Raw genomic sequence first — 18,433 nt, forward strand, 5'->3', positions numbered from 1 at the left:
AGTTTTTATTACTGACACTGTTAGGGCATCTGAAACCCAACTCATGCCAGGACACTAAGTGGGACTCTTGGGACATAATATTAGCTTCATCGGTGACTCCCAAACTGATGCACATCAGAATCAGCCAAAGTGACTTTCAGTGCTCATCAGCTCTTCCCCACTTCCTGATGCAGGTCTGGGGTGTGGTCCTGGCACATTTCTGCTTTGAAAATACTTCAGTTGACTGGGTTTCTGATAGGTACCAATGTCAGAGCATCAATCACTTTAAGAAGCTAAAAACGGCTGCTAAAGTTTTTTTCCCCCCCTCAGTGGATCTTTTCAGCCTATTTCTGTCTGGTACGTCACCATTAAAAAAAAAAAAAAAAAAAAAAAAAAAAAGCTTCAGTCTGCGGCTCCCCTGAGGTACAACCCCCCAAAGGAACGCGGCGGGTTAAAGCTCAGAGACCCAGGAGGCCCGGGAGTCTGACGGTGCGCGGAGTGAGATTTCGGCGGAGACGCGCCCGCCCCTGGGGACAGCGCCGCCCGGGAGACGCTCGCGGGCAGGAACCAGCCGCGGCCTTCTACCCCTTTCTCGCTTCTCCCCGCATCGCCGCAGCGTCTGAGCTTTTAACCACGACCTGTCAAAGGCGTCATCTGCCCCTGGGTTTAAAGGCTCACTTGGAGCGGAACCCCGGTGGCACAGACTCAACCGACCAGCCCGGCAGGTCTGGAAGGGAGGCGAGGGCGCCTGCGCGCCCGCGTTCCGAGTTCCCGCCTCCCTCCGGAGGACGTCCATGCGTACGTGCGCGCGCCGCGCCCGCCCTCCTGAAACCGCGCGACGCGAGGGTGGGGGAGCCGCGTGCGCGCGCGCTCTCGTTCGTTCTCTCGCCTGCTCGTTCTCGGCGGCCGCTCTCGCTGCGGCTGCGGCTGGGGCTGGGGGCGGCGGCGGCGGCGGCGGGCGGCGCGGGGCGGTCCGGCGGGTTCAAAGAGGAAAACATGGCGGAAAACAAAGGCGGCGGCGAGGCTGAGAGCGGCGGCGGGGGCAGCGGCAGCGCGCCGGTAACTGCCGGGGCCGCCGGGCCCGCGGCGCAGGAGGCGGAGCCGCCTCTCGCCGCTGTGCTGGTGGAGGAGGAGGAGGAGGAAGGCAGCAGGGCCGGCGCGGAGAGCGGCGCGGCCGGGCCCGACGACGGTGGGGTAGCCGCGGCCTCCTCGGGCTCGGCCCCGGCTGCCTCTGCCCCTGCAGCCTCCGTGGCCCCTGGAGTTCCAGGGGGTGCGGTATCGACCCCGGCCCCAGCTGCTGCCTCGGCTCCGGCTCCGGCTCCCTCGGCGGGGCCGCCTCCTGGACCGCCAGCCTCGCTCCTGGACACCTGCGCCGTGTGTCAGCAGAGCCTGCAGAGCCGACGTGAGGCGGAGCCCAAGCTGCTGCCCTGTCTTCACTCCTTCTGCCTGCGCTGCCTTCCCGAACCCGAGCGCCAGCTCAACGTGCCCATCCCGGGGGGCAGTAACGGCGACATCCAGCAAGGTGAGCGGGAGGCCCTGACGCGGTCTGGGCCGAAGGGGATTTGTAGGGCCGAAGAGGATCTGAGGACCGAGGTGCTCGGGCCCGGGGTTGCTCTGACCGGCGTGATCCTGAGGGGTCTGAAAGGTGAAAGACACGGCTCCTGGGACAGTTCCGTGGACCTCCAGAGATACGGAGAGGGTGAGGGGAGGGGTGCCGGCTCCGAGAGACTGGGGGAGGGGACACCGGCTGCAGGAGAGGTTTGCGATGTGTGGCTTTGGGCCGGGAAGGCGTGGACTCCGGCGGAGCGCAGGTTCGGGGGCCGGTGGGCCGGAATTGGGGGGGGGTCCTGGGAATCCGCTTGCGGGAAGCGTTTTGGAGTGAAGGCCCAGCCGCGAGAGGTGTTGCGGAGGGTGTAGGTGAAAGATAAGGGCAGTAAGGATGAATTGCCATAGAGGGAGAGGACTTGACCTGTTCAGAGCTAGGGGAAAGAAAGATTAGTGATTAAATAGAGGAGGTTAAAGGGGCTAAGAGAAGGTATCTGGAAGAAAGTAATTTTAAGATGATATTGAGAAGGAGGAACTCTGGAAACAAAATAGCTGTGGGGACCTTGCATGCTTAGGGAAAAATTCTAAGGTTTAGGGGTGAAGGAGAAATGAACTTTGAAGGGAATTGGGAGTTAGGGAGAGCTGGGCACGAATTTCAGTTCCTTGTACATTAATGAACCCTTGGAGGTGGGTACTTGGGACAGTGGTTGTGACAGTCAAGAGAAGGTCAGGGAAACTTTATTGAAAAGGAAACCCTAGACAGGTCTCTTGAAGGGTGAGTAGCTCACTGAGTTGGAGAGTATTCAGGGCACAGGACACCTTACACATCCCTGGAACCAAGGAAATTAGGTTGGTTTGATGGGCTGAATAGGTAAGGGGTCTGCAGTCTCTTATCTGAAACCCTTGGGACCAAGGGTTCTGGATGTTCAGTAGTTTGGAAATTTTTCTTTTTCCTGGTAAGGTCTCTGATACTCCAGAAGGATCTGGGTTAACAACTTCACTTTTTTTAGTGAAGCATGTGTATTTCGCTTTAATGGGGCAGACAGCCTCCTGCAATTCAGGGTGGGTTTTGTTGCAAGTTTAAGAAAGAAAACTTGAAAATCTCAAAGCTTTTGAATTTTGGAACTGCAGGTAAGGGGTTCTGGTACTAAAGGGCTTGGGATTCTTTCTGTAGTGTGTATCCTGTGCAGTATAGATAGACTAAAGGGAGTTCCCGACAGACTTTATTATGTCAGGAGGATGAAAGGATCACATTTGTGATCTAGAAAGATCGCTTGGGGGCATATTGAAGGGTACAGGAAGAAAAGATGTGAGGCAGGACCAGTTAGGAGAATCATGGCGGTAAATCTGGGAGAAATTATTGTTTGGAGTAGGTAGTAAAGGACTGATACCAGGTGTTAAAGAAGGAGGTGTATTTTTGGTATGGGGGAATGTCTACTTTGTCACTTACTACTTGTGGATAGATTAATTTTTCTTTTCTCTTTCCTTTTTGGCTGTCCTGTGGCATATGGAGTTCCCTGGCCAGGGATCAGATTGGAGCCACAGCTGCAGCAACGACGGATCCTTAACCCACTGTGCTGGGCTGGGGATCAAACCTGCATCCCAGCGCTCCCAAGATGCTGCCGATCCTGTTGCGCCCTAATGGGAACTCCAGGGAAATAGATTAATTTTTCTTGGCTTCAGTTTTCTCATTTGTGAAATAAGGACAAGATTATTGACCTCATAGGGTTATTGATAGGATGAATTAAGTGACTGGTACATGGTAGTTATTAATGAAATGGCAGCTAGTTTATTGTTGTGGTAACTCATTGTAAGTAGCTATGGGAATGGAGATGAGGGGCCAACTGAGATTGGTGTGAGAGAGACAGAAGTATCTAGCTGAGGTCTAGGTTTCTTGTTTGGTGTGTGGCAGCGCTGTTAATGCAAATAAAAGAATTCAGCTACCGAAGCAGATGTGTGTGGTGGAGGGAGGATATAATGGTTTCAGTTTGGGATTTGAAGTATTATTGAGATCTGCAAGGAAGAATGTTATGTTAAGGATTAAAGTTTGATTGATGGAAAAGATGCTAAATGATGATGGTATATAGAGGGTGGATAATGGGTGTGTAACTAACTGCTCATGGCCTCATGAGTATAATAAGACATGTGGGATTCAGTGTTCTTGTGGGAACCTGGATTAGGTGAGAGATTTAGAGGGAAAACAAGATGAAAATTGTGTTTGATCGATGAGGCTGAGGGACTGAGGTTATGAAATTGGCTCTACGATATTTATGCCGGAGAGAGTAATAGTCTGAAAATTCCCTCTTCATCTCCATCCTTTGTTTTGAACTAGGAGAAATAAGTAGATGGGACTGAATACTGTCAGTCTTAAGGTATTGTTGCTTTCTATTTTTTTCTTTTTCTTTTTTGCTTTTTTTTTAGTGCTGCACTTGAGGCATATGGAGGTTCGAAGGCTAGGGTTTAATCAGAGCTATAGCTGCTGGCCTACGCCACAGCCATGGCAATGATAGATTCGAGCCACGTCTGCTGCCTGTACCACCACAATGCCGGATCCTTAGCCCACTGAGCCGAGGTCAGGGATCGAACCCACAACTCGTGGTTCCTAGTGGGATTCGTTTCTGCTGTGCCAGGAGGGGAACTCCCTATTGTTGCTTTCTAACTAGTATCTAAAACAAAAGTCTTGAAGCTACCATGTTTTTAGACAGGGCATCTAGAAAGCGACTGGTTAGTATAAACTCTTGTATGTATCCTTTGCTTTGCCTTTTTAAAAAAATCAAATATGGGAGTTCCCGTCATGGCGCAGTGGTTAACGAATCCGACTAGGAACCATAGGTTGCGGGTTCGGTCCCTGCCCTTGCTCAGTGGGTTAACGATCCTGCGTTGCTGTGGCTCTGGCGTAGGCCGGTGGCTACAGCTCCGATTGGACCCCTAGCCTGGGAACCTCCATATGCCGCGGGAGCGGCCCAAGAAATAGCAACAACAACAACAACAACAACAACAAAAAAGACAAAAAAAAAAAAAAATCAAATATGCTGTTCTGGAAGGAACACTGGAATTGGAGTCAGGAGACACAGTTTTTCCACTTAATTGTTTTCTGGTTCCCTCAGGTTCATAATGTTTTCTGTCCTTCAGTTTCTTTATCTCCAGTGTGCAGCTAGTAGTCCTTCACTTGTATCTAAGTCAAATTAAATAATGAATGTGAAAATGCTTTTATAAACAAATGCTTTGCAAATGTTAGGAATTATTAAATAACCTGTGATTCCACCTCTGGTCTGGGTAGTCATACATAGTTGGTAGTTTAATTCACCATCTTAAGTGGTTCTGAAACAATGATACTACCCTCCCTCCTAATGGCCTTTTTTTTTTCCTGTTCCTCTGATAACACCAAAGTTATTCAAACCCTTTAGCTCTTCTCTCTAGACTGATGATTCTCCAAGGGTGTGTTTTGGACTAGCAGCATCAGCATCATCTGCAGTCTTGGGCTCTACTTAAGATGTTCTAACCAGAAATCTTTTTTAGTAAGTTGTCCAGGTGATTTTGATGTACACCGAGTTTGAGATCTCAAGAGTGGAGGGCTCTTCGCTTCACATGTTGCCTGTGCAGAAATACCTTCTCTTGACTGCATTTTTGTTTAAAAAAGGCTTTATTTTTAAAGAGCAGTTTTAAGTTTACAGCAAAGTTAAACGGAATATATGGAGGAGTTCCCGTCGTGGCTTAGTGGTTAACGAATCCAACTAGGAACCATGAGGTTTCGGGTTCCTTCCCTGGCCTTGCCCAACAGATTTAAGGATCCGGCGTTGCCATGAGCTGTGGTGTGGGTCGCAGACGCAGCTCAGATCCCGAGTTGCTGAGGCTCTGGAGTAGGCCGGCGGCTACAGCTTCAATTCGATCCCTAGCCTGGGAACCTCCATATGCCTCAGGTGTGGCCCTAGAAAAGACAAAAAAAACCCAAAAGTGGAATAAATGGAGATTTCCCATAGATCCCTTTCCCCCAGACCTACAGTTTGCTCCCCAACCAGAGTATATTTTTTTTAGAGTCGATGGCCCTTCATCATAATCACTGAAAGTCCAGAGTTTATATTAGGTTTCTCTCTTAGTGTTGTACATTCTGTGGGTTTCTACAAGTGTATAATGATATGTATCCTTTATTATAATATATAGAGTATTTTCACTGCCCTAAAAAATTCTTTGTGTGGCTGCTCCTTTTATAGTTTGCTCTCTGTATCTGATGTTTTTGGAACCAACTCCCTGAGGTTACTGAAGGACAATTGTAGTCTTCCTGGTCACTCTGACATTTTACCTTTTTCTTTCTTTTCTTTTTCTTTCTTTCTTTTTTTACTCTTTAGGGCCACACCCTGGGCATATGGAAATTCCCAGGCTAGGGGTTGAATCACAGCTGTAGCTGCCGGTCTGTGCCATAGCTATAGCAACACTAGATGCGAACCGCATCTGCTACCTACATCACAGCTCTCGGGTCTTTAACCCACTGAGTGAGGCCAGGGATTGAACCTGCATCGTCATGGGTGCTAGTCAGATTCCTTACCCACCTCTTTTTCTTTTCTTTTTTCTTTTCTTTTGCTTTCTAGGGCTGCACTTGCAGCATATGGCAGTTCCCAGGCAAGGGGGTCAAATTAGCCTATACCACAGCCACAGCAACACGGAATCTGAGCCCTGTCTGCAACCTACACCACAGCTCACGGCAGTTCCAGATCCTGGCCACTGAGCAAGGCCTGGGATCGAACTTGCAACCTCATGGTTCCTGGTTGGATTCGTTTCTGCTCTGTGGGACGGGAACTCCTGTTCCTGTTACCTTTATTTTTTCACAGCACAGCTAAAATCCAAAATGTTTGCTTGTTTTTGTTTATTTGTTCCTTGTTTTCCACTAGAATAATGTTCAATAGATAGCTTTTTTTTTACTTTGTAGGGCTGCATTCGAGGCATATGGAAGTGCTCAGGCTAGGGGTTGAACTGGGGCTGTAGCCGCTGGCCTACACTGCAGCAACACCAGATCTGAGTTGCATCTGCGACCTACACCACAGCTCATGGCAACGCTGGATCCCCGATCCACTGAGCGAGGCCAGGGATCGAACCCTTGTCCTCATGGATACTACTCAGGATCCTTACCACTGAGCCACAAGAGGAACTCCTCTATAGATAGCTTTTGAATGTGTGAGAATCATCTGGAGAGCTTTTAAAAATACCATTTTGAAAGAGTTTTTCCTGTGGCAGTTGGTTAAGAATCCCACTGCAGATTGGCTTGGGTTGATGTAGAGGTTCGGGTTCCATCCCTGGCCCAGGAACTTCTATATGCCACGGATGCAGCCAAACACCGCCCCCGCCCCCCAAATGAGAAAAGCAAACAAACAAAAAAACATTTTGAGACTGCTTCCACTGATTTGGGGATGACACCAGGAATTTGAATTTTTATTTATTTATTTTTGGAATTGGAATTTGAATTTAAGTATTTTGAGGAGAAAAACTGATCTATGTGCTGTTGGAGTATTTGGGACATTAAAATAGATAAAACTAGTTAATATTTGTTGAATCAATAGCTTTTTAGAGGGCTTTTGTGATTTTTATCTTTTGAGTTTATTTCAGGTTGGTTAGAATAGTTATCAGTAGTGAGTATGTACAGCTCTATAATGTATCAATAAAAATACAAATATGTTGTGATATAGCTGAACAAACTCTCAAATGAGCTCTTAAAGGAGATGAGACTTTTGTTGCAGGGCATTTCCGAGACAGCACGGTGATGTGGATGAATATCTGGATTGAGGGTAACTTGCATTGGGTTCTACTATCAATTAGCTATGTAGCCTTGGGCAAGTCACCTGGACAGCCTTTCCAGGTGTGCAATATGAAGGAGTTGAGTTCCTATCCAGTAAAATTCTGTGATTCTGTTAGTGCCGTTTATGCAAACTTTTTACATCTTGTAAGTTTGGTATTCATATCTTTTGTGGGGAATAATGGAAGAATCAACGTGGAAAATGATTATGTTTCTGAATCTTCAACTTTTTGTGGTAACAGTCATACAGTAAGTGTGAGGGAATACCTCTCTCTGGGTATAGTGTGAAGGGCACCTCCTCACAGTGGTTCTGTTTTATCACTGAGCATAGTGAGCCACTCTGGGGATTCTTCTGTTTATGCCCTTGGAAGTTCTTGCCCCAGGAGTACATTATAATATATGGCAATTTGCTAGATCTTGGTGTGGCTCGTCGTCTGGGGATTTTGTAGGCCCTACTTTGTCTAATGCCTTATTTGACATAAACAGGCTTGAAGTTTTGAATGGTAACACAGTCATCAGCAACCAGTCATTAAAGATGTATCAAAGAACAACACTTTTTAACAACTTCTAGCAGTGTGGTTGGTTTAAGCACACACAATTCAGGAGGCAGAATACCTGAATTCATTTTTGAGCTCCATTGTTTACTATTTGAATGACAGTTGATATGTTACTTAACATCCATAAATTGAGAGTAATAATTATACCTCTTGCATAGTGTTGATGTGAGGATTAAATTAGTTAATACATTGTACATTGCTTCATATAGTGTCTGGTACTTGGTGAGCCTCAATAAATTATACTACTCTTATGTTTTTTGACTTCCAGTTGTCTCCCATTGCCCTTATGGTTGTCTCTATTTCACAGTAAGCAGGAAGAAGAGGCAGAAAGGTAAATTGTTGGCATTTTTTTTCTAGGTTTTTCTGATATTTAATGAAGTGCAGCACACCTGACAAAGTCATTTGTATTCCAAACCTCTTCAGCTACCTAAAATTTATAGTGTAAAAACTTGTAAACTAATGTTCTAAATGCTAATTCTTTACAAAGGCTAGTATCTGTACATCAAAAATTTTAGTTAGGAGATTCTAATTGCTTTTAATTTCCTCATATATACACTTCTTAACAGACGCTAAATGAGAATAGAACCTTAAAGCAGTGATTCTCAGTGTTGGTCCATGCAACTTGGTGGGGGTGGGGGGTGGGGTTATTGTCTCTGATACCCTTTCAGGTGTTGGGAGAGTTGAAACTGCTTTCAATATAACACTGCTTCATTATTTGCCTTATTCACTGTTCTAACATTTATATTAACAACACAAAAGCAGTGATGAGTTTAAACTCCTCTGCGCCTTAGGAATAAAGATTGTGCCTTCAAGCCTCTAAAAAGGTCATTGTTTCTTTATTACCATTACATATTTAGAATAAAACCACCACCAACAAAAATCATGTTAGTTTTACTTTATGTCCTTGATGAAGCAGTAAGAATTATTTTTAAAATCTTGATCCTTAATATTCTGTGTGATGAAATGGGATAGTGCATAAAGTGCTTCTGCTGCAGACTAAGTAAGTCTGCAATAAGAAAAGTACTTGTGCAGTTGTTTGAATTCTAAGCTAAATTAGTTGCTTTTTTTTCTTGGAAAATAATTTTTACCTGCAAGTGTATTTAACAGACTATGGCTTTGAGGCATGGATATTTGGCAGCTGTTTTCTTAAAAATGAATGAATTGAGCTTTGTTGCTTCAAGGAAGAACAACTGACGTTATAAATTGACAATGATAAAAATTGAGCTTTTAAATGAAAGTTAGGATTTTGGGAAACTGGTATTTGCTACCATGAGCTTGACAGCTTCTCATTACTTAAAGGCTTTTCTGATGAGATGGTAGTGATATTAACACCTTTTTTCTTTTCACCTTTCTTTCTTTTCATAGCTGCACCTGCAGCATATGGAAGTTACCAGGCTAGGGACTGAATCAGAGCTGCAGCTGCAGCCTATGCCATAGCCATGGCAGCACCGGATCTGAGCCTCATGTTGCAGCAACTCTGGATCCTTAACCCACTGAGCAAGGACAGGGATCAAACCTGCATCTTCACAGAGACAATGTTGAGTCCTTAACCTGCTGAGCTTCAACAGGAACTCCCTTAACACCTTTTTTTTTTTTTTTGATACTGTGCAATGAAATGTCAACATTTGAAAAAGCTACGTATTGGACCAGTATTTCCCAAATGACCAGTGCATGACCAAAATCATGCATAGGGAAGAGACTCAAAATGCAAGACAGACCAATAGATTTTAATATAAAAGAGTAGTAAAAGTTCATCAGCATGGTTGGAAATTTCACATTGCACCTGACATTTAAGAAATAAATAAATACACATTAAAATTTTTGAATCGTATCAAAGAAGAATATCCATAGATTATATAAAAAGGCTATTAAAATACTCTTCCCTTTTCTTAAGTACTTGGCTCTATGAGGGCAAGTTTTCTTAGTACAGCCATGTACTTAAGAAAACTGCATTAAATACTAAGGAAAATATTTTTCAAACAAAACAACTTATCACAGCAGATTAAATGCAGAAGCATATTATTTAGACATCTTCCATTAAACTAGACATTAAAGAGGTTTAAAAAGTGTAAAATCAGTGCCACTCTTAAAAAAAACTTTTTGTTTTGGAAATTATAGTTATTTCTGATAAAAATGTTACTTAAGGAGTTCTCTTATGTCATAGCAGGTTAAGGATCTTGTGTTGCCACTGCAGCAACTTGGGTCACTGCTGTAGATTTGATCCCTGGCAGGAGAACTTCCACATGTAGCAAGTGCGACCAAAAAAAAAAATGTTTTATTTATTGATTCTCTTTTTTTGGGGGGTGCTGCCCCAAGGCATATGGAGTTCCTGGGCCAGGGATCAGATCTGAGCTGCAGTTGTGAATCTATGCCACAGCTCTCTCTGGCAACGCCAGATCCTTAAACCCACCACAGCAGGCCATGGATTTAACCCTTGACCCTCACTAGATTCTTAACCTATTGTGCCATAGTGGGAACTCCAGAAAAGTTATTTAAACATGTGGTGAGTTTATTTTTAAACGAATTAATAAAATAATTTTAATGAAAGAAATTATTTTATTACATTAACATTTATTTATCGTAATAAAATATTTTAAAATTCTCAGTTTTTATTTCTAATACTGTACACATTGATGGATAAAAGTCATGTAAACAAAAACTTTATGAGGTCCTCAATAATTAAGAGTGTAAGAGGGATTCTGAGGCCAAAAGATTTGACACCTGAATTTTTAAAGGGGCCAATAAGAAAGTGATAATAAAGAGTCATTGGAAAGAATGTCAGACCTAGAAGGTGGCAGATTCTCATACATCATTTTTGGGGTATGCATCACAATTCATAAAGAGCTTGCCCCTCAAAGAATGTAAAGATAAGAAAGATACTGGAGTTCCCCTCATGGCGCAGTGGTTAATGAATCCGACTAGGAACCATGAGGTTGTGGGTTCGATCCCTGCCCTTGCTCAGTTGGTTAATGATCTGGCATTGCCGTGAGCTGTGGTGTAGGTCACGGATGCGGCTCGGATCCCGCATTGCTGTGGCTCTGGCGTAGGCTGGCGGCTACAGCTCCAATTAGACCCCTAGCCTGGAAACCTCCATATGCCGCAGGAGCAGCCCAAGAAATGGCAAAAAGACAAAAAAAAAGATACTTAGTAACTGAAGTTGATCTTTTGTAAATAACTCACTGTCAATTTGCAGATTCCCCCTCCCCCCATTTATGACTGTTTGACTTAGTTCTTTCACTTTATTTTCCTGAGGACAAGTTTTGAGGTTGGGTTTACGGTGTTGGGTACATTAACCTATATGTCTTCTTTGGCCACAAACTACCTTCATCTATAACCAGCTTTTTTTTTTTTTTTTTTTTTTCCCCTTTGGCTGCACCTGCAGAATGCAGAAGTTTCCAGATTGGGGACTGACCCATGCCACAGCAGTGATAATATCAATCCTCAACTTGCTAGGCCACCAGGGAGCTCCCATAGTTTCTAAACCACATTAGTCACAAGGGAAAATGGGAAAAAAACAAGGATGAATGAACAAAAAACACATTGTTTTTAGAGAAATATTTAAAGTCTATGTGTTAATGATAGGTAAATAGTTTGAATTACGTGGTACTAGTGAGTGATACCTTATGTGGAATCTCAGTTTCCAGACCAGAGATTGAACCTGGGCTGCTGCTGTGAAAGCACCAAGTTCTAACCACTATACCATTGGGGAGCTCCCAAATAATACTTCTTGAATGTTTGTTACATATGATTTATTGCTGCTTCTGTGAATTGTCCATATGTCTTTTATTTTTCTTTAGTTTGCTTATGTCTTTTTGATTTTGATTTATAAGTTTTTTTTTTTTTTTGGTCTTTTTGCCATTTCTTGGGCTGCTCCTGCGGCATATAGAGGTTCCCAGGCTAGGGGTCTAATCAGAGCTGTAGCCGCTGGCCTACACCAAAGTTACAGCAACTTGGGGTCCGAGCCAAGAAAGTGACCTACACCACAGCTCATGGCAATGCCGGATTCTTAACCCACTGAGCAAGGGCAGGGATGGAACCTGCAACCTCATGGTTCCTAGTTGGATTCGTTAACCACTGCGCCATGACGGGAACTCCTGTAAGTTTTTTTTGTTGGTTTGTTTTGTCTTTTTAGGGCTGTACCTGAGACATATGGAGATTCCCAGGCTTAGGGGTCGAATCGGAGCTGTAGCCGTTGGCCTACACCACAGCCACAGCAATGCCAGATCTGAGCTGTGTCTGTGACCTACATCACAGCTCACAGCAACGCTGGATCCTTAACCCACTGAGCGAAGCCAGGGATGGAACTGTCATCCTCATGGATCCTAGTCAGGTTCATTAACCACTGAGCCATGACGGGAACTTTGAATATGTAGATTAATTTGGGAGAAAATCCTATCCTTACAATGTGAATCTGCCTGTTAATAAACATTGTATGCCTTTCCCTTTGCTTAAATCTTTTATTTTTGAATATTATATAGTTTTTCCCCCAGAAAAGTCTTGTACATCTTTTATGAGTTATTATTATATACTTTATATTTTATTTTTGCTGTAAATGGTTTCCCTTAAATTACATTTAGTTGTGTTTCTTGTTTTGCATTTCCTTTTTATTTTTTAAATATCTGAAGAATAATGACTTCATATTTATGTTTGATAATTCCATTATCTGAAGTTCTTGAGGTTTTATTTCCTATTTCCTGCTTCTGCCTACCTGTGATTATAGCGATGATGTCCAATGTTTTATAGTTTTGGATTGTGAGCATGTTACCAGGGCCTTTATCTGTGAATCCTGCCAGATCTGGCTTTAGGAACAAGCCTCCAAGCAGTGTTTTTCCTTTGCCTCTATCAGGTGCCACCAGTGAAAAAAATCACTGAAGTTAATTTTTAGTTTGGTGTTTCTTAGAACTGTCAGATGTTGATTCAGAGTTTACTTTATAGGCTGACCTGTATTTGGAACATCTCAGGAGAAAAATTTTTCTCCTACTCCTAAACCAGGCAGTGACTTTTTGGATTTATTTTTTTAAAAGTTTGCGGAGTTTCTGTCATGGCGCAGTGGTTAACGAATCTGACTAGGAACCATGAGGTTTTGGGTTCGATCCCTGGCCTTGCTCAGTGGGTTAAGGATCCAGCATTGCTGTGAGCTGTGGTGTAGGTCACAGACACAGCTCAGATCCCGAGTTGCTGTGTCTGTGGTGTAGGCTGGCGGCTTCAGCTCCAATTAGACCCCTAGCCTGGGAACCTCCATATGCCGAGGGTGCAGCCCTAGAAGAGACAAAGAGACAAAAAAAAAAAAAAAAAAAGTTTGCTGTTATTATTTGCTTATGTATGCACCCTCTGACCGAGGGGGTAATCTTTCTTGTGCATTTTATAAAGAGTCTTGGTTCTGATTAATTTACACAGGCTTCCCTGTTCTTTTGTTTATTCCCTTGTTTGTATATCCTAAGAAAGACTCCCTTAGGAGTACAATTTCTGAAGTTCTCTTTATTTTATTCTTATATTTAAATGGTAGTTTGACTGGATATGGAATTCCAGGTTAAAAATTTTTTTCTTCAGAATTTTGAAGGTGAATCTTCCAGTACTACTGATGGTAGTCTGGTTTTGCTGCTTTATTAACCCCAGTTAGGTTTTATTTATTTATTTATTTAGGATTTTTTTTTTTTTTTTTTTTTGCTTTTTAGGGCCATACCCACAGCGTATGGAAGTTCCCAGGCTAGGCGGGGAATGAGAGCTACTACTGCCAGCCTACGCCACACCCATAGCAACGCCAGATCTAAGCCGCTTCTTAGGGCAACTCCAGATCCTTAACCTACTGAGGGAGGCCATGGATGGAACCTGCATCCTCATGGATCCTAGTCTGGTTTGTTACCACTGAGCCACAATGGGAACTCCTCGGAACCTTTTAATATTAATCGGTCCTTTTTTCTGAAGTATAATGGTGGCTCTCTATTTTGTTTCACTGTTTTTAAAAGTTCACTGTGCTTTTTCTGTTGGTTTTGTACTCTAGTAAAAAAATTTTTTTTTTTTTTTTTTGTCTTTTGTTGTTGTTGTTGCTATTTCTTGGGCCGCTCCCGCGGCATATGGAGGTTCCCAGGCTAGGGGTTGAATTGGAGCTGTAGCCACCGGCCTACGCCAGAGCCACAGCAACACGGGATGTCTGCAACCTACACCACAGCTCACGGCAACGCCGGATCGTTAACCCACTGAGCAAGGGCAGGGACCGAACCCGCAACCTCATGGTTCCTAGTCAGATTCGTTAACCACTGCGCCACGACGGGAACTCCGTTTTTTCATAAGAACCTTCCTCTCTTCACACCCTTCATAATATGAAGTCATTATTCTTCAAATATTTAAAAAATAAAGGCCCTTCCCCAACTCTTTTTGGAACCGTTACTATTTGAATGTTGACACTCCTGGGTTCATAGTCTCTCCTTTTTTTCACTTATGCTTTCCATCTCTTTGTTTTCTTTGTCTTTTTTTTTTTTTTTTTTTTTTTTTGTCTTTTTTTTGCTATTTCTTGGGCCGCTCCAGCGGCATATGGAGGTTCCCAGGCTAGGGGTCAAATCGGAGCTGTAGCCACCAGCCTACACCACAGCCACAGCAACGCGGGATCCGAGCCGCGTCTGCAACCTCCACCACAGCTCACGGCAATGCTGGATCGTTAACCCACTGAGCAAGGGCAGGGACCGAACCCGCAACCTCATGGTTCCCAGTCGAATTCGTTGACTACTGCGCCACGACAGGAACTCTTCTTTGTCTTCTTATTCAACTGATGTCTGAAGATTGCCTTGACTTTATTTTCTCATCTTTTTTTTTTTCTTTTTATCTTGATCTCTTTTTCTGTCAGAGGCTTAGGCTCTCTCAAGCAGTGGGTAATCCTTGGTTCTCTTCCTATTTGAGTTAGTAAAATTCTAATTGGGAGTTCTGTGCCTGTTAGTTGTTAGACCTTACTTTAGGTCAGGGATTGGCAAAATTTGGTCCATGGGCCAAATCTAGCCTGTTGCCTGGTTTTAATTTTATGAAAATCAAGTTTATGTCTATAAATTAAAATTTTGGAACACAGCTATGTCCATTGGTTTGTGTTATATATGACTGCTTTTATGCTACAGTGGCAAAATGAGTAGTTGTGACAAAGACTGTGTTGGTGTTCATTGCTTTTTTTTTGGACTCATTTGTGACATATGGAAATTCCCAGGCTAGGGGTCAAATTGGAGCTGCAGCTGCTGGCCTACACCACAGCAATACCACATCCAAGCCATATCTGAGACCTATACCATAGCTCGAGGCAATGCCAGGTCCTTAACCCAGTGAGCAAGGACAGGGATCAAACTGGCATTCTCATGGATACTGGTTGGGTTTGTAACCGCTGAGCCACAATGGGAACTCCTCTTTGTTTTTTGTCTTTGCCCATGGCATGGGGAAGTTTCCAGGCCAGGGATCAAACCCATACCACACCAGAAATAATGCCAGACCCTTAACCCCTGAGCCACCAGGAACTCCCTATATTACTTTTTGGGGCATTACAAATTACAGTGATGAGTCATAATTTGATAGGCATGTGTATGTCTGTACTACAACATTTACAAAGATTTTTTTCAGTTACTAGTGCATACCTATCTTTTCAAACAAGAAAGAGAAAAGTGGATTTCAAATGTCATACTTTTAAGTCACAGTGGAATATGGGTTATTTTGTTTTGAATTAGTTGGCAAAGTGGTGTTTTTGTTTTTGTTTTCCTTTTTAGGGCTGCACGTGGGGCATGTGGAAGTTCCCAGGCAAGCGGTTGAATCAGAGCTGTAGCTGCCAGCTTATGCCACAGCCACAGCAATGTCAGATCTGAGCCCTGTCTGGGACCTACACTATAGCTCATGACAATGCTCAATCCTTAACCCATTGATCGAACCCATGTCCTCATGTATACTAGTTGGATTTGTAACTGCTGAGTCAAAACGGGAACTTGGGTAAAGTGTTTTTTACATGCTTTTACTATAGCTTTGCTAAAAGAGCATATAACACGTAGACAGTACCAGACTAAGTACCGGACACGATATTTCCGATTCACAGGAAAGCAATAGACAGAAAAATTAGAAAATCTAAAATGGTTTATCTCATCACAGCAGAATTTTTTAGAAATAGAAAAGTGAAACCAAGATTTTTCACTCTGAAATGTGGCTCAGAAGTAGCTGAGCTGAAATTTACTGCTTTCATTCTGAATATTGGTTGGGAGGTGAAGATCCCTTGTGTGCATATTATGAGACTGATTTTGGCTTTTTGCTTTTGGTTGTAATCCAGGGTGTTTTAACATTGATTGTTTTTTTTTTTTTTTTTTTTTTTTTAACTTTTTTTAGGGCCGCACCCAAAGTATATGGAAATTCCCAGGCTAAGGGTCAAATTGGAGCTTCACCTGCCAGCCTACACCACAGCCACAGCAATGCCAGATCCTTTAACTCATGAGTGAGGCCACGGATTGAACCCACATCCTCATGGATCCTAGTTGGGTTACCACTGAGCCACAACAGGAACTTATGATCGAGTTTTCCTTTTCTGTTTTCTGTCCTCAGTTTTGTCATTTCGCAAGAGGGTATCTGAATTATTAAGGGCAAGAGAGAATTAGACATGGGTAGGTTTATTTGAATCTGACTAGACTTCATGTTCCTTATCTGTAAAATAACATCAGCTCCAAGTTAACATTTTTTTCATCTCGTCTCAGTTGGTTATAAAAATTCTGTCAGGGAGTTCCTGTCATGGCTCAATAGTAACGAACTCGACTAGTATCCATGAGGACTCGGGTTCAATCCCTGGCCTTGCTCAGTGAGTTAAGGATCCTGTGTTGCAGTGAGCTGTAGTGTAGGGCTGCAGCTTCAGTCCCAATTCGACCCCTTGCCTGGGAACTTCCCTATGCCATGGGTGTGGCCCTAAAAAGACATTTAAAAAAAAAAAACAAACAACCCCAAAACCTCAGGAAATGTTATCTTAATTTCTCTCTCTCTCTCTCTTTTTTTTTTTTCTTTTTATGGCTACACCTTCCGCATATGGAAGTTCCCAGGCTAGGGGTCAATTTGGAACTGCAGCCTCATCTTATGCCACAGCCATAGCAATGCTGGATCCTTAACCCACTGATTGAGGCCAGGGATGGAACCCACATCCTTACAGAGACAATGTCAGGATCTTAACCCTCTGAGCCACAACAGGAACTCCTACATTTTTTTTTTTTAAACAAACCTATTAAGGCACAATGGTAAAATTTTACCTGAATGTGGCTCTCCCATATGGAGATAATAGACCAACCTCAGATAAATGTTTTCAGGGGCTAGACAGGTAATTCGTCTAAGACTTACAGAGTATCACAGCTTCCCTGGCCTAAGAGCAGTAAAAATTAAACTTAAAAATACTTCCTTGGGAGTTCCCGTCGTGGCGCAGTGGTTAACGAATCCGGCTAGGATTTGAGGTTGCGGGTTCTGTCCCTGCCCTTGCTCAGTGGATTAACGATCTGGCGATGCCGTGAGCTGTGGTATAGGTTGCAGACGCCACCCGGATCCTGCGTTGCTGTGGCTCTGGCATAGGCTGGCAGCTACAGCTCCGATTAGACCCCTAGCCTGGAAACCTCCATATGCCGAGGGAGCGGCCCAAGAAATGGCAAAAAAGACAAAAAACAAAACAAAACAAAACAAAAAAACTTCTTCCTGGCCAAAGAATAAGACAGACTGCCAGTTTTTCACCTTTGTCCTTATTCAGAATCTGATTAGTCACTTTTATTAGACTTGGATATAATTAATTTATAATTAGATTGATATCAGTTTTAAAAGTTTAAGTACTTATGTAAACTTTTCCCTTTAGAATTAATTTCACTAAGTGATATTGTTATATTTTAATAAGAATTAAGTATCATTAGAATGATGAGTCTTTTTTACTATCTAGTAAGATAGACAAGAAAAAAACTTAAGAGAATTTTCAAAGTACGAATTGTGTAGTCACATTTGCTAAGTTGAAATACTGAAAATAGTGACTAGCAAGTGCCCAAAAGTATTTAATCTGTGATACAGATGTCTTAAGAATTTTACTAATTCTGTACCAAACCATATTATAATAGATGTTGAAATTTACTTACCTGTTCTTCCTACTTCTAAAAACACTCAAGTTTTACATGTTCCAATGGAGTTAGACGAGTGGTTCTCAGCTGATGTGTCATATATAGCAGCATGTTACACTTGAGCACTTCACAGGTCTAATGCCAAATTTTGAACCGTGTGAAATTAATTTTTATTACAATGGCACATTCAGTGTCTATTTGTTTTACTCTTGAGTGCTGTGGGTCATTTAATGTGGCATAAAACATGATGCAACTTGCTTCTCCTTGCACAAGTTTGGGAAAAGGCAATCTCATGCCAAAAAAAAGTTGTATGAAAACTTTGCCATTTCAGTAGAGAACATGGTAGTAGTTTTGTGATGGGACACTAAAATGTTTAGTTTTTTGTTTTGTTTTGTTTTTTTTAATCTTTGGCCACGCCCATGACATTTGGAAGTTCCCAGGCCAGGGAACAAATCCACACCACAGGAGTGACCCCTGCCACAGCA

The 18,433-nt window shown here is 43.1% G+C and overlaps 1 protein-coding gene across 3 annotated transcripts in view; it reads left to right on the forward strand.

Moving 5' to 3' along the window:
• TRIM33 (tripartite motif containing 33) overlaps positions 865-18,433 on the forward strand; it is a 136,949-nt gene continuing 119,380 nt past the window's right edge. For 2 of the 3 annotated variants that reach the window (XM_021090008.1, XM_021090006.1), the window contains exon 1: positions 865-1,501. In XM_021090008.1, coding sequence (XP_020945667.1) covers positions 976-1,501 — 526 coding nt within the window. In that variant the 5' untranslated portion in view covers positions 865-975. The remainder of the gene's footprint in view (positions 1,502-18,433) is intronic. The other variant, XM_021090007.1, reaches the window with a different exon arrangement.

Source organism: Sus scrofa, chromosome 4 (genome assembly GCF_000003025.6).
Source record: "Sus scrofa isolate TJ Tabasco breed Duroc chromosome 4, Sscrofa11.1, whole genome shotgun sequence".
In the NCBI taxonomy this organism is placed as follows: Eukaryota; Metazoa; Chordata; class Mammalia; order Artiodactyla; family Suidae; genus Sus; species Sus scrofa.